The sequence below is a fragment of the Nelumbo lutea genome, chromosome 5 (assembly GCF_056320005.1).
Source record: "Nelumbo lutea isolate HS-2025 chromosome 5, American lotus-T2T, whole genome shotgun sequence".
Lineage (NCBI taxonomy): Eukaryota > Viridiplantae > Streptophyta > Magnoliopsida > Proteales > Nelumbonaceae > Nelumbo > Nelumbo lutea.
In genome coordinates this window covers 82,834,129-82,847,374 of record NC_142688.1, presented here as the reverse complement: position 1 = coordinate 82,847,374, position 13,246 = coordinate 82,834,129, and the positions used below count along the sequence as shown (strand labels likewise).

The window sequence follows — 13,246 nt, the reverse complement described above, 5'->3', positions numbered from 1 at the left end:
CCCGCAAATGCACATAAGATTTCAGTTTACAAGAACAAAAAATTCAATTCGTTTGTTCTGTTTTGATTCAATTAGCAAGACAGTCTTTCAGAAACCCTCAACTATTGGACGATGAGGAGAATTCTCTCCATTCATCTTGGAAGTAGTTAACCACAGTAACAACCATGCGACTTTTATGACCTAGTACTAAGTCTTGCATTTAGAAAAATTGCTTAGGATTGCATGTGCAGATAATATGAGTTTTGATATACTTGAAACTTTAAGCATGATGAATCTTAGTCTAAAGAAGCTTGGACCTGATCTTGATGCGGCGGTCGGCGGACGAGCGGAGAGCAAGAAAGATTGAAGAAGATTGCAGACTGAGAAAGGTTGAAGAAGATTGCAGACTGAGAAAGGTTGAAGACGATTGTAGACTGAGAAAGGTTGAAGATGATTGTAGACTAAGAAAGGTTGAACTGTTGAAGATGATTGCAAATGTAGACTGAGCCGCAACTTTGTGCTACGGCGGTCGACATTCCTCTATGCTACGGTGGTGGTGGCGCCTGACGGTCGGCGATTGTGCGAAGGTTGAAGACTTGAAGGACTGAGGACTTTGAGTCTCCGTAGGACTGTAGTGAATTGCAAGTTTGCGAAGAAACACAGTACACAGGAAACACAGACCGAACTTAATAACTCCTAACCTAATAGGCTAATACGTTTAACACATTATATATATAAGGGTATATTTGTAAATAACAATTGGGGTTGGGCCGGGTTTGGGGATTTATAGGCAGACCCCATCCCTACCCCGTCCCCGGTCCGAGGCAAAAGAAAATTCCTCGAACCTGACCCGTATGCATTTGTGACTGGGGAAAATCCGCCTAGTTCGGGGTAGGTCGGATTGGGGACCTGATTGTGTGGGTAAAATTGCCACCCCTAATATATATATATATATGATATGATATGATATGATATTACAATGATATGGTACGAGAAGAGTTTGACCAATCAAAGCATTTCCTCTGAATTTTTTATGAATACCATCTAATTGATCACCTTTATGATACCAATTTGTTGGAAAATCTGATTGATTACCAAGACTTTCCCCATAGCCTTAAAAAAAGCGAAGAAGTACGAACAAGCCCAATGTGGATTTTTTATTTCCACTGCAGAGCTATAAACATTTAAAAGGTCAAAAATCCACACTCTATGCACCCATACCCACCCATGAATTAGCATCAATTACAAGATAGCACCTGCCCCAAATGTACTTTGAGCCTGCAAATTCTGACCTTGGGCTGAATCGTCATTCTCCTTAAAAAAAGGGAAAATTCCACTTTAGCACCCTGAACTTTGGGGGTAATGTCAAGTTAGTACCTGAACTTTCAAATGTGTCATTGCAGTACCTAAACTTTCAAAAAGTGTCAAATTAGTCCCTGCCATTAACCGACCATCAATTGTCTGTTGAAAATGTCAAAACTACCCTTCAAAAGAAGACACTGTTCATTGTCTTCTACCTTGAGGTTGAACCGGTTATCTTCAAAGAAAAAGAGAAAAAACATGAAATATGATAGAGGGAATGCAAAGAAATAACTAGACAAAAATGTGTTTCAGATCTAAAGGTAGAAGACAATGACTTCATTATTCTAGAATCTCAAACACCTTAACTGGTTCGGTCTCAAGATAGAAGATAGTGAACAATATATTATTTTGAAGGGTAGTTTTGATATTTTCAATTGATAACCGATGATCAGGTTAACAACGGGGATTAACTTAACATTTTTTAAAAGTTTAAGTATTACAATGACAGATTTGAAAGTTATTCACATTACCCCAAAGTTTAGGCTACTAAAATAGAATTTTCCCTAAAAAAATCATTTTCTTAATCGGCGACGACGAGGACACCACCCGACCTTTCTTTTATTATTTAAGAAAGATCAGAAAACAGGACTCTCTTTTTTTCCCTTTTAATCTTTTCCTTGCATAACTCTCCCTGCTCCCTTTCTTATCCTTTCATTTCTCTCGTTTTACTCATTTCCTTACAGGGCGAAAAAAAGAAGAAGAAAAGAACCGAGAAAAAACGAAAGAGCGAACAGAACAGACGCTTCGAACGAAGCACCGACCGAACTCCTTTCAACAAATAACGGGAGAAAAGGAAATTACCAGTCGCGGCGAAATAAGGGTTTTCTTTTCTATTTTTCCTTCTCACCTTGGACCTTGGGCGGCAGATATGTAAGTCAGAAACCTCTTAATTTATCCGATTTCCCTGTTCAGTCACTAGATGTCCATTGCACTTCTCTAAATGAATCTGCACAATACGAGCTGTGGTGGCAACGAACCGCACTGGTTGGAAACCTAATCGATCCATTTTTCACTTAAGGTTTCGGGGATTCAGGACTTTCATGTTTTCAAATAAAGGGGAAAGATACCGGAGCGCCATTTTCTGTATTTAGCGCCTTTTCAGGTTTCGTTCTTGTACATATATATGTCTATTTTTTATTGGATGAGAAATCATGGCATTTGAATACAATCCCGAGAAGAACGTAGGCTAGGGTTTGCTTGGGTAAAGATTGGTTTCTCTGTTAATTTCGTCTTGGGGAATTGCTTGGATTCAAAGAAGGGTTTTATTTGTTCTAGGGTTCCTTGGTTATTTGGAAAAGATAGGTGCGTGTTAGAGGATAATGTGTATACTGTGCGTCGTTCAGAAGTGGTCTCGGCGGGTTGCCACCATGCTTCCGTGGTTAGTAATTCCACTTATTGGGCTCTGGGCGCTTTCGCAGCTGTTGCCACCTGGTTTCCGGTTTGAGGTCACGTCTCCGAGGCTGGCCTGCGTTTTGGTTCTTTTGGTCACACTTTTCTGGTACGAGGTTTTGATGCCACAGCTTTCAGCATGGAGGGCGCGTAGGAATGCTCGTCTTAGGGAAAGGAAGAGGTTTGAGGCTATTGAGATGCAGAAGCTACGCAAGACCGCCACACGTCGGTGTAGGAACTGCTCGACGCCTTATCGGGATCAGAATCCAGGCGGTGGAAAGTTTATGTGTTCATATTGTGGGCATATATCTAAAAGGCCGGTTTTAGACTTGCCGGGTCCTGCTGGGTTGGGGATTGATAATTCTGGGATTGGGAAGATATGGAACGGGAAGCTTTGGTCGGAGAATGGATGGATTTGTGGTCAAGATTGGTTAGACAGCGGTAGTTGGGTTGGTGGATCTTTTCCCGGTAAGTCCAGTCATTGGGAGAAGAATGGAGGTGCAATTTTTGGCAGTGACGACCGTTGTTTGGCCGAGAGATCTTATTGTGGTGTTTTTGTTTGTGCCTGCAAGCTGTTGGCATCGCTAATCTTAAGCATTAGGTGGCTCTGGAGAAAGATTTTTAGGGTAAGTACTGAAAGAGGAGATGCTTCATTGGATGCAGAACACAAGGACATGTTGTCTAAGAAAGGAGAAAATGGGGTGAATTGTCATGAGAGCAGAGGTGAGAGGGCTCGGAGGAAAGCTGAGGAGAAGAGACAGGCTAGGTTAGAGAGAGAGCTTTTAGAGGAGGAAGAAAGAAAGCAGAGGGAAGAGGTGGCAAGGTTGGTGGAGGAACGGAGGAGATTGAGGGATGAAAAGATGGAGGCAGAAAAAGAGCGTGGAAAAGGATCATCTCCTGTCAGGGAAAAAGACAGTAAGAGAGAAGCAGAAAGGAAGCGCCAAGAGAGGAGGAGGGAGAAAGACAAAGTGTCCTGTAAAAGTAATTCTGATGGGGAGGAGTTGGAAAGGAAGGCTGGGAAGGATAATGAAAAGAAAAGGGATTCTGACAAGAGGAGTGAGCTTGAAAGACGAGACTTTCAGAAAGTGATAAATGAAGGTTCGAGAGTGCAGAGCTCAGAAGTGGGCCATGGTGTAAAGGTTATAACTGCAAACAATTTTATCAGGGGAAGCACTGGTTCTAGATATCTGGACCATGTGAAAGGTTCCTTCCTTAATTCATCTAAAGCTTTTAATGGAGCTAGTCTCTTTGGGAAGGGGACTCACCCCTCTGCGACTGTTATTTGTAAATCCAACAAGTTTAGTAATTCTGTAGAGCAGGTCCAAACTTCTGGCAATCGTAGAGAGGTACATTTGACTGAACGTACATCTGGGAAATTAATATTCAATGGAGATGATAAAACCAATGAGGGCAGTTTGCAACGGCCTGTAAGTCATGCTCATTTATTCTGATTTTGTATGTGCATTTTGGCTATAAGTAGTTTTTATACTTCTTGACCAGGTAAAGGTAAATTATTAGAAATCCTGTATTTTTATTTATTGAACTAGTTACATGATACATGTGTAACACAATGTCATTATTCTCTATGGACATTCCCTTGTTGAATGCATTTCACTACTAATTTTTTTAATCTGAATTGCTTAAATGGAGGGATGCCGCATGTAAATTTTGTAAAATTGCTTCTGATTAATGAAATATACTTTACCCTTTTCAAAAGAAGGGAGGGATGCTCAATGCCACAACTTCGTGACCTAAAGCCTAGGTTACTTGGACACCTCTGACCGATTGACAACCAACACTTTGATTTCCCTTTTGTACATTTGAACTTAAAGGGGCCATCACTTGGTATAATAGTAAAAGTTTGGGCTGGCAAGCATGAGAATGTGTGTTTGAGACTGAGAGTGGCCACGTTTTTTTTTAAGAGAAAGGTAAGGTAATTTTATTTATATGTAAGTGATTGTGGCCACTTTGTGTGAAAAAAGGACAAAGGTTAGGACCATATCCAGTCTACCCCTCCAAAGACTCCAGATACCTGGGATCAACATTGGTTAATGGCCTTTTTTTACCTTTTGAACTTAATGTTCTTTCAGTTCAAGTTTTACCTGGAGACTACAAAGTTGAGCTCTTTTATGACTCTGCCTTCATTAACCTTCCAAGGCCTACCATTGATTTAACAGTCTTGAAAAATGATTTTGTGAACACCATGATAAACCCTTGGGGGAAGGGGGTCTCATCTGTGAGGACTGCCAGATGGGGGTGGCATGTTCATGTATTGGATGTGAGGGACTCATTGTATAACATTTTCTCTACTTAAATATAACACCGAAATTACTTGCTATGCTATTTACTGTTGTTTTTCTGCTTACCCCTGATTCTTATCATGCAGGTAGCTTTGCACCGCCAACAAACAACACCAAAAAAGTCATGGCAGCAGCTGTTTTCTCGCAGCTCTGCAACTCCATCTTCAAGTGCAAATACCATAAGCAGGCATAATCATAAACCCCAGGCAGATAATGAAAACCTGTTGTTACCTGGTCAAGCATCACCATCACATCCTTTGGGCAGTCCAATCCATTTTGGAATGTCATCTCCTTTTACAATAGTCTCCTTTCCAAATGTTCTGGCAAGTAATGGTTCAGTTTCTTCTGCAGCTGAAGCTATATTTCCTCTTGTTGGAGAATCAACACATGAATCTATAGCTGAAGAGCCAGAGCTTTTTGAAGATCCGTGTTATGTTCCAGATCCAGAGTCCTTACTTGGTCCAGTTTCAGAATCACTTGACAATTTTCCTTTGGACATAGGTGGTGGATTTATAACAGACTTAGGACTGGAGAAGCCCCGCACTCTACAGGATGCCTCTGTTGAAGTTCACAGGCCATCTCCAATTGAGTCTCCTATTTCGCGTTTAAGAGTTGCTGAAGAAAAGCAAGCTAGCCTTCCTTGCACCCCAAAGATTGGTGATTTGCATCCTTCATCCTTGGAATCAAGCAATACCCATGAACAAGGGACATGGCAGATGTGGGGCACGTCTCCACTTGGTCAGGATGGACTTGGTTTAGTAGGTGGGCCTGTGAACTGGCTCTTGCCCCTAGGACAGAACAAATCAAATCAGGAAGATGCTGCACATCCTTTACCCTACAATACTATGCCATCTCAAATTATGAAGGAGAATCAAATCCTTCCTGGCACTCCACAAAAAGTTTGTTTTGAGAATTGCCAGAATGGTGGAATGTTTAAGCCTTTTGGTCCTGCTTCAAATGATAGTGATCCTTGGTTGCAGAAATCTGTCTTCCAGCCATTGTTGGGTAATGGAGATAACCAGTTCCCTCCACTTAATGCTAGGGAAGATGTTTCTCAGAGTGAAAAAACTTATGGTGGTCCAAGCATTTCAGCCGCTAACCATCCATTCGAACTGTCTGCAGCTAATTGCTGGTCCAAGTGAGTACTGATCGCTTGAATCTTTTCTCCTTTTTAATTATTCTGTCTGTGTAGCAGTGCTGTTTGTGTATGGGTGAGCACAATAAGAAGCTTCGAATGTGGCTTTTGTCATTGTATTGGAGCTTTTGGAGACATTACATGTTAATTCAGCATGCTTTCTTTCTTTCATTTATTTATTTATTTTTATAATTTTTATCCATATCAAATAAGTATTTTCTTTTCTTTTGAGTGGGGGTACTCCTTTGGCAGGTTGGCTGTTTACTTGGGTTAGTTCTAAAGTTTCTGCAAGTCCTGGAGGATGTTTCTCTTCAACCAGAAAGATTGTGCTTTCTTGTGATTTTAGTAATACATATTCTGTTATGACTCCATTAATTAAAAGTTGAAAAGCAATTGTACTTTCTTTATCAGTGGAAATGATTCGTAGTGTGGAGAGCCTTATTGTATATGTGCCATATGGCCCTGGCCCATTGACCAATTAGGAGGGACATGAAGTTGTTCATCACCATTTGCTCTATGTGGTGAAGAAGATTACAGAGCCAATCACCTAATTGTATAAAAAAAGAATTATTTTTATAAAGGAGCATGTATTATAAAGTTGGGGGAATCAAGAATTAAATTCTGGAAAGAGCTGTGATGCAATGATAAACCCCTTCTAGAGGTCTTGATTGGTTTATTGAGAAAGCTTTAGAAAAGGAGATTTTAGTCAAAATTTGCTATGAACTTGGGGAATAAGATTATGTGGATTATGGAGGCCTTGTCTATGCTCGTTTAAAAATCTCTTCCAAAAAATCACTATTTGAATAATGAGTTTTGAGCAAAAAGTGATTCTTTTTTTAAGCTGATTCCTTTATCCCCAAAAACAGCCCTAGATTCTGCAGGGGCTTAAATGATTGCATGATTTTTATCATTAGTGAGACAAGATTTTATAAGGTAGGACTAAAAACAAAAGTGCACCTCTCTCTACAAATGAGAAGGAAGAGCAGCATAAAACTGAAAACTCCTACTCATTAGTAGTTTCAATATATAATAGATTCTGATCCCTGATCCCCTAATATATTGGACTCTCCTAACCTCTCCCCTAGCCAAGCTATCCAGGGGGAGATGTTGGAGCTCGATGTCCAGTAGAAATAGCTGTTCATTCTTGTGACCAAGGACCTTCCCAACAGCCTTCTCTTCCCCAAAGTTGCTCCTGTAGCCTTTCCCTGGCTCCAGAAAAGTGCAAGCTTAAAGATTACTAATAGAAAATCCATCAGAGCTTAGCTTGACTCATCCTCTTGAAGATGAAATCTTACTGTTCTGACTGCCTATGGTATGAATAAGATGTCACATCCTGTCACCCCATCACAATGTTGGATGCAAGGTTAGTGTCTCATCGTGGATTAGTTGATTAGAGTGGGCAACCGCCTTAAGTAACTGCATAGAAAATTCAGATTTTATCCTTGGCTGCTCCCTTGAGATTTTGTGATTAAATGGATCTTCCCTAGTACTTTGAGTATGTGGCATTTAAAATCCTGAGCAAGGGTGGAGGCGCATGTTCTCATCGGCGATCATATGGTCAAAAAATGCATGAAGGCACACCATCTCTGAGTGGGATGTGTTAAGGATGTACAATGATACAGACATACAGTTTACTTGTGGCCTTTCACTCATGGTTCTTTGATTATGTGCAGTAGGGATAACTTCCCCCATTCAGATTCAGTACTAATATGCCAGCACTCAGATGACCCTACTATATGATTAGACTACACCATATAGTTGCTATGTAGCCCTTGCACCTTCCCCATGCAGATCAAGCCAACTCTTGTTCTCTTGTTACCCTTTATCTTTTAATAGCTTGCACTAGATTATTTGCTACCTTGGGACCACCTGAAAGATCTTTTCTTGCTGACCAAAAGCTCAATATTCTCTAATCATACATCTTAGGGACCTAGGGCCTTCTGAATTTGAGGTTACCATCCAATTACCACTTCACAGTCCCCTCCATAATTAATCCATTCCAGCCCGATGGAAAATGTTAGATTAGTCCTTGTAGAAGGGCAAGCAGCTTGGCCCTTAGAGAGATTCCTCCCCAGTTTTGCTCAAGTAGCTAAGTAGCAACCGCCAAAGCTGATAAAAAAAGCAGCAACCATCAAAGCTCATCTTTATCCTTCCCAAGTCTGGAGCTGCTCAAGCCAAAATAGTTGTGTGTCTTGTGGGGGGCAAAGCTAGCCATTGTAATCCATTTGAACTCGTTCCCAACTCTCACTATGACAAGGCCAATTATATTATTAACAATTTGTTCCTTATTTTTAAAAGTTCTGGCACTCCTTTCACGCCACATACTCCAGAAGACAGTTTCTTTTGTTTCATGATCTTTGTCCTTTTTGAATGTTGGGGATTCAAATGGGGAGAGAAGAGATCCACCATAGCCAAAGGGGATTCTACAGAGAACCATAAATGGGAAGAGAATGTTTCCATATCTTAGAAGTGAATGAGCAAGAGAGAACTAGGTGATTAGTTAGCATGATTTGCATTCTTCAAGCCAAGAATTGACACATAAGAGTTAGAGGTACCATGCCTTCTGTATCTGTTGCAACTCAGGACAGGGAAAAAGCTCTGATTTTTGGTAAAGTAGGGCCATTCCAAATAGGAATAATTGGAAATGATAGCAGTTGGTGAACTGAAATATAAGGAGTTTGAAAAAGGATGTGTGGGGAAAGGTAACAAGGGAATTGCTAGACCAAATTCCCTAATTAATTGATTCAAGAATAGAAAGTTGGACTGTGGGAGTATTGTGCAAAATAGATTTGGAAAATGTTATGACCACATGAATTGGAAAGTCCTGGATTTATTTCTTTTTCCTGCTCAGTTGTGATTATCTGTCATCACTAATAATTTGTTATCACAAATGTGGCATCTCTTGATTTACGTGTTCATAATTTAACAATCTATGCAGAACTAACAGATTGGAATGGTGAAACAGGATGCATGTAGTCAACCCGATATAGTTGGGGTAAGGCTTAGATGATGATGATGATAAATGTGGCATCTCAAGGAAAGTTCTTTAGCTCAAGGGGATATCAAGCAAGGAGATTCCTTGTCACCTTTTTCTCTTCATTTGTGTCACAAAAACTTTGACCAGGTTGAGGATGGGCCTTGGCGCAACGATTGGGTTGCTCCATTGCGACCTGGGTGACCAGTGTTCAAATCTTGGAAACAGCCTTTCTGTATGTGCAGGGGTAAGGCTGCATACATCTGTCCCTCCCCAGACCCTGCATTGGTGGGAGCTTCGTGCACTGGGCTGCCCTTTTAAACTTTGATCAGGTTGACTATCAAGGTAGTTAAAAGGGGCTATATTGAGGGCCTTCAGGTGGATGGGGAAATGGAAGCTATTCCTTCACTGCAATTTCAGACGATATTCAATTATTTGCAAGGCAGCCCTGGACCAAATGTAACACCTCTAATACATTTGATGGTGGTTTGGGGCAATTTCAAGGTTTATGTGCACAAGAGTGAAATAATGCAAGTAGGGGAGTTGACGAAGATCAGTGCACAGGTGGCAGAGTACTCCTTAATGAAAAATGAGGATGTGATATGGAGTCCACAGTTCAGAAGGAATATGAATGATTGGGAAGTTCAGACCTTGCTGAGCTATTGCAAAACATTCAGTGGATAAAGCTTTGTCCAACTGAAGAGACAGATGAGTGTGGGGGTGAGGCAGTTCCAGAGCTTTTTCTGTGAGGTCCTTTAGTAATATGCACCAAACAGTAGCAGGAAAATTTTCTATTCAATGATATGGTGCTTCACTGTGCCACCCAAAGTGGCATTTCTAGCTTGTAATACTGAATTGGAAAAGAACTTGATGATTGATAAAGTCAGTAAGAGGGGTATGATGCTAGATAATGAAATCTGTGTACTATTCTCAACACATCCAGAATCAGTCGGTCTTTTTTTTGCCCTGTCTTGGTGATACTGAACTATGGGCAAGATGTCTAGGTTTGTTTGGGGCAGAAGTTTGCTTCCCAATATTAGTTGAAAAGTTCATGTTTGGCTGGAAATCTTCAGGGATTGAGTAAGAGGGGCAAAATTTTAATTATCAAAAAAATGAGGGGAAAATTTTATAGAATATTATACCATTTGAAGTCTTTGGGACCATATCGGTGAACAAAATGAAAGATTTTTTTTTGAGTATAAAAGTAGTTCAAGCCTCAAGGTGAAATTAACAAGGATTAGGGGCATTTGCTATAATTCTTTTTTTTTTTCTTTTTGGTTAAACTTTTGTTTAAGAGTAAAAATTGATGTAATCTTTTGACACTTAAATAGATTTAATACAATACAATTCCTTGTTTAAAAGAGGCCATTAGTTTTATCTTGATAGGTTACTTCAATTACCAATGTTATTGTGGCCTTGACCTTTCATTGTAGAGCTGCTAAAATGGTCTTTAGCTCCAAGGTGAAGTGCAGACAGAAAACCTGTAAGAAGAAGAAAAAGAACAGGGATTTGAGGAAAAATCCTGTCAACTGGATATGTTCTCTTGGGGTTCTTTGTGGCCCAATCCAGCCACCCCAAGATGGGGGACAGGTTGTGGGGAGCCCATCCGAACTCAGATGATGGTCCAATTGGAGCTGCAGCTACAGAAGAACGTCTGCTATATTGTTAGATTTTTAGAGCTTTCAAAAGCCTTCTTGCATCTCTCTAATCTAACCAACTTCATTTTCTGTTTGATTTATAATGTCGGTTTGACTTTTACTCTCTAGGAAGATTTTTGTCATGATTATGTTAGTAGTAGCCCATAAGGAGTCTGCTAAATTATTGTAAATTTGCTTGGTTTAGGAAGCCTTCTCAGGTATTTAGCTAAGTGCTTTAGGATGTAAGTGATTAGATAATTTTCTTTATGATTTTCTCTTTTGTTGTTTTAGTTGGTTCTAATGGGCTAATGATCCTTTTGGGTCGTCACTGTGTAAAAAGCCTTATTATTATTTTTTTTTTTGAGAAAAGGGTATGCATTAAAGAAAGCAAAAGATTTACAAACCCTGCTCCAAAAGAAATTGAAGCAGGGGAGAGAAAAGCAAAAGCTGATTACATGTCTGAACTAGATACAAAAAGATTTCTATGATCAAAAAAAGAACTGAAAGGAATATCCTTTAGCTGTCTATGCATTCCAGACCAAGAATTGTTTCTTCTCCATATGCTCTTGAGAATTGTATCATCTGAATTACACGTGTTTGGAGATTTCCTGTTTCTTTCCAACGAAATAGACCAAACTACTACTGTCGGGACCACTTCCCATGAAGCTTTCCCTCTCTTGGGCAGACCCTCAAGCTGCCAGCACTCCAACAAAGAAATCAGATCTTTTGGGAAACAGAATTGAACTTCAAACAGCCCCAAGGATTTTCCCCAAATCCAGCTAGCAAGTTTGCAATGAATGAATAGATGTTCTGCATTTTCTGAAGCTGCCCCACATAAACTACATCTGCTTGGCTCCACCACCCAACCCCTTTTTGTTAATGAGTATGCTGTCAAACACTTCCCAAGAGTAGCTGTCCATAACATAAAAGCAACTTTAGGTCGAGCAACTAACTTCCAAATTCTCTGTTCAGGGAAGCTTCCTCCTCTCTAATTAAGCACTTGTAGAAAGATTTAACAGAGAACAACCCCGAGTGATCCCCCAACCAGATTCTTTTATCTGGACTGGAGGGGTCTGGCCTGATAGAACCAAGGTTCTACGTCAACTCCAACCAGTGTGCTATTTCCCAATCATTCAGATTCCTTCTGAATCTGGGACACCAGTCTCCTGTAAATCTGCCAAGGGAATATACCTCGGTTACCAGACAGTCCTTGTTTTGGGCTAATTCAAACAGTGTTGGGTATCTTTCTTTCAAAGTCCTTCCAGAACAACACCCTTTCAAAGGGCCCTCCTGTGAAAGGCCTTCTTATTGTATTAAAAAAATCAAAAGTTATGGAATGTTTAAGTATTATGATTATCCCTCTCTTATATTCTTATTTGTTCTTCTGTTATTCTTATTTTTATTGGCTGAAGTACTGCCTGCAACTTTACTGTTTGATCCCTTATATTTATTTTACCAATACCAACTTTATTCTTCTTTCCCCAATACCAGCCCATTAATCCATCATTTCAGCCCCTCACGGACTTGATTTTAACGGACTTCATAGCACCAAGTTCAAATGGCTGGTTTGGTCTTGAGAGGAAAGGGTGTCATTCTGTTAAGGCTGATAAAGAAATGGTTGATTTTAGATTCTTCTGGAAGATGTGTTTCAACTTGGGTTGATATTTTGATTTGCAGTATGGCGTAGTTGTTTAGGGGCAGAAATAGTGGGACTGCATCTCATGGCAGGGAAGGTTATTGATCTTGGTGTACTCATGACCTTCTGTTTTAGTTCTTTTAAGGGATTTGATAAGTTGATTTCCATTTATTTTTCTTTACAATTAGCCATTTATTTGTTTATTTCTACATTATTTTTATCTGTTTAGGTTTTGAAAAATATTGTTGAAATCCTTGGTGCCTTGTCTGATCATGAACTTTCCTTTTTCTGGTGATCTTGCAGAAAGGATTGGGTTGAGCGTGGTTCGGATGGTAGCAATGGAAATACAACCTTGACAAGGCCGCACATTGGGGGTCTATTTTCCACCCCAGATGTACAGTCACTTTGGTCATTTAATTGAAAAATATTAAAAAGAGAAGGAAGCAGAGGGAACATTTGAAACCCCATCTGTTCTGAAAGGCAAGCAGCCTCTTTCGAGAGTCATGAAATCATTGCCTTGTACCTTTCTTAAATGAGAATGATGGTCACTTGCATTACATAACCTTGGCATGAATCCATAGTTTTTTTCTGGATGGATGGATGACATGCTTGCATGCACTGGTGCATCCTCTACGGGCAGTTCACATTGCTGTTTGGAGGGAGTTTTTTCCCCCCCTTGGAGCACTGGAGTCCTAATTCCTAAAGCCAGAGACCGATGGGTGTGAGATATGACGGTGCATTTTGAGGCAAAATAGGATGTAGCGTTATTGCACTATTGTTGTCGACGTGGTTAGGCATTCATTTCATGTCATGTGGTTTCAATATGGAATATAT

General features: G+C 40.1%; 1 protein-coding gene across 2 annotated transcripts; it reads left to right on the top strand.

Moving 5' to 3' along the window:
• Window positions 1-1,932: 1,932 nt before the first annotated feature.
• Window positions 1,933-13,005, top strand: LOC148853139 (uncharacterized). Of its 2 annotated transcripts, none has more exons than XM_088947852.1 (3): window positions 1,933-4,157; window positions 5,117-6,168; window positions 12,716-13,005. In XM_088947852.1, the coding sequence occupies exons 1-3, from the start codon at window positions 2,661-2,663 to the stop codon at window positions 12,831-12,833; spliced, it is 2,667 nt and encodes an 888-aa protein (XP_088803978.1). In that variant the 5' UTR covers window positions 1,933-2,660; the 3' UTR covers window positions 12,834-13,005. The 2 variants fall into 2 exon arrangements, with proteins under 2 accessions (XP_088803978.1, XP_088803979.1); XM_088947853.1 differs by lacking the exon at window positions 12,716-13,005 and adding an exon at window positions 6,418-6,793.
• Window positions 13,006-13,246: the final 241 nt, after the last annotated feature.

Bases quoted from the DNA above. Each gene is read 5' to 3' on its own strand.
- LOC148853139 (XM_088947852.1), top strand. From the start codon at position 2,661: ATGTGTATACTGTGCGTCGTTCAGAAGTGGTCTCGGCGGGTTGCCACC. The intron at 4,158-5,116 runs GTAAGTCATGCT...CTTATCATGCAG, and splicing joins AGGGCAGTTTGCAACGGCCT to GTAGCTTTGCACCGCCAACA. The intron at 6,169-12,715 runs GTGAGTACTGAT...GTGATCTTGCAG, and splicing joins GCAGCTAATTGCTGGTCCAA to AAAGGATTGGGTTGAGCGTG.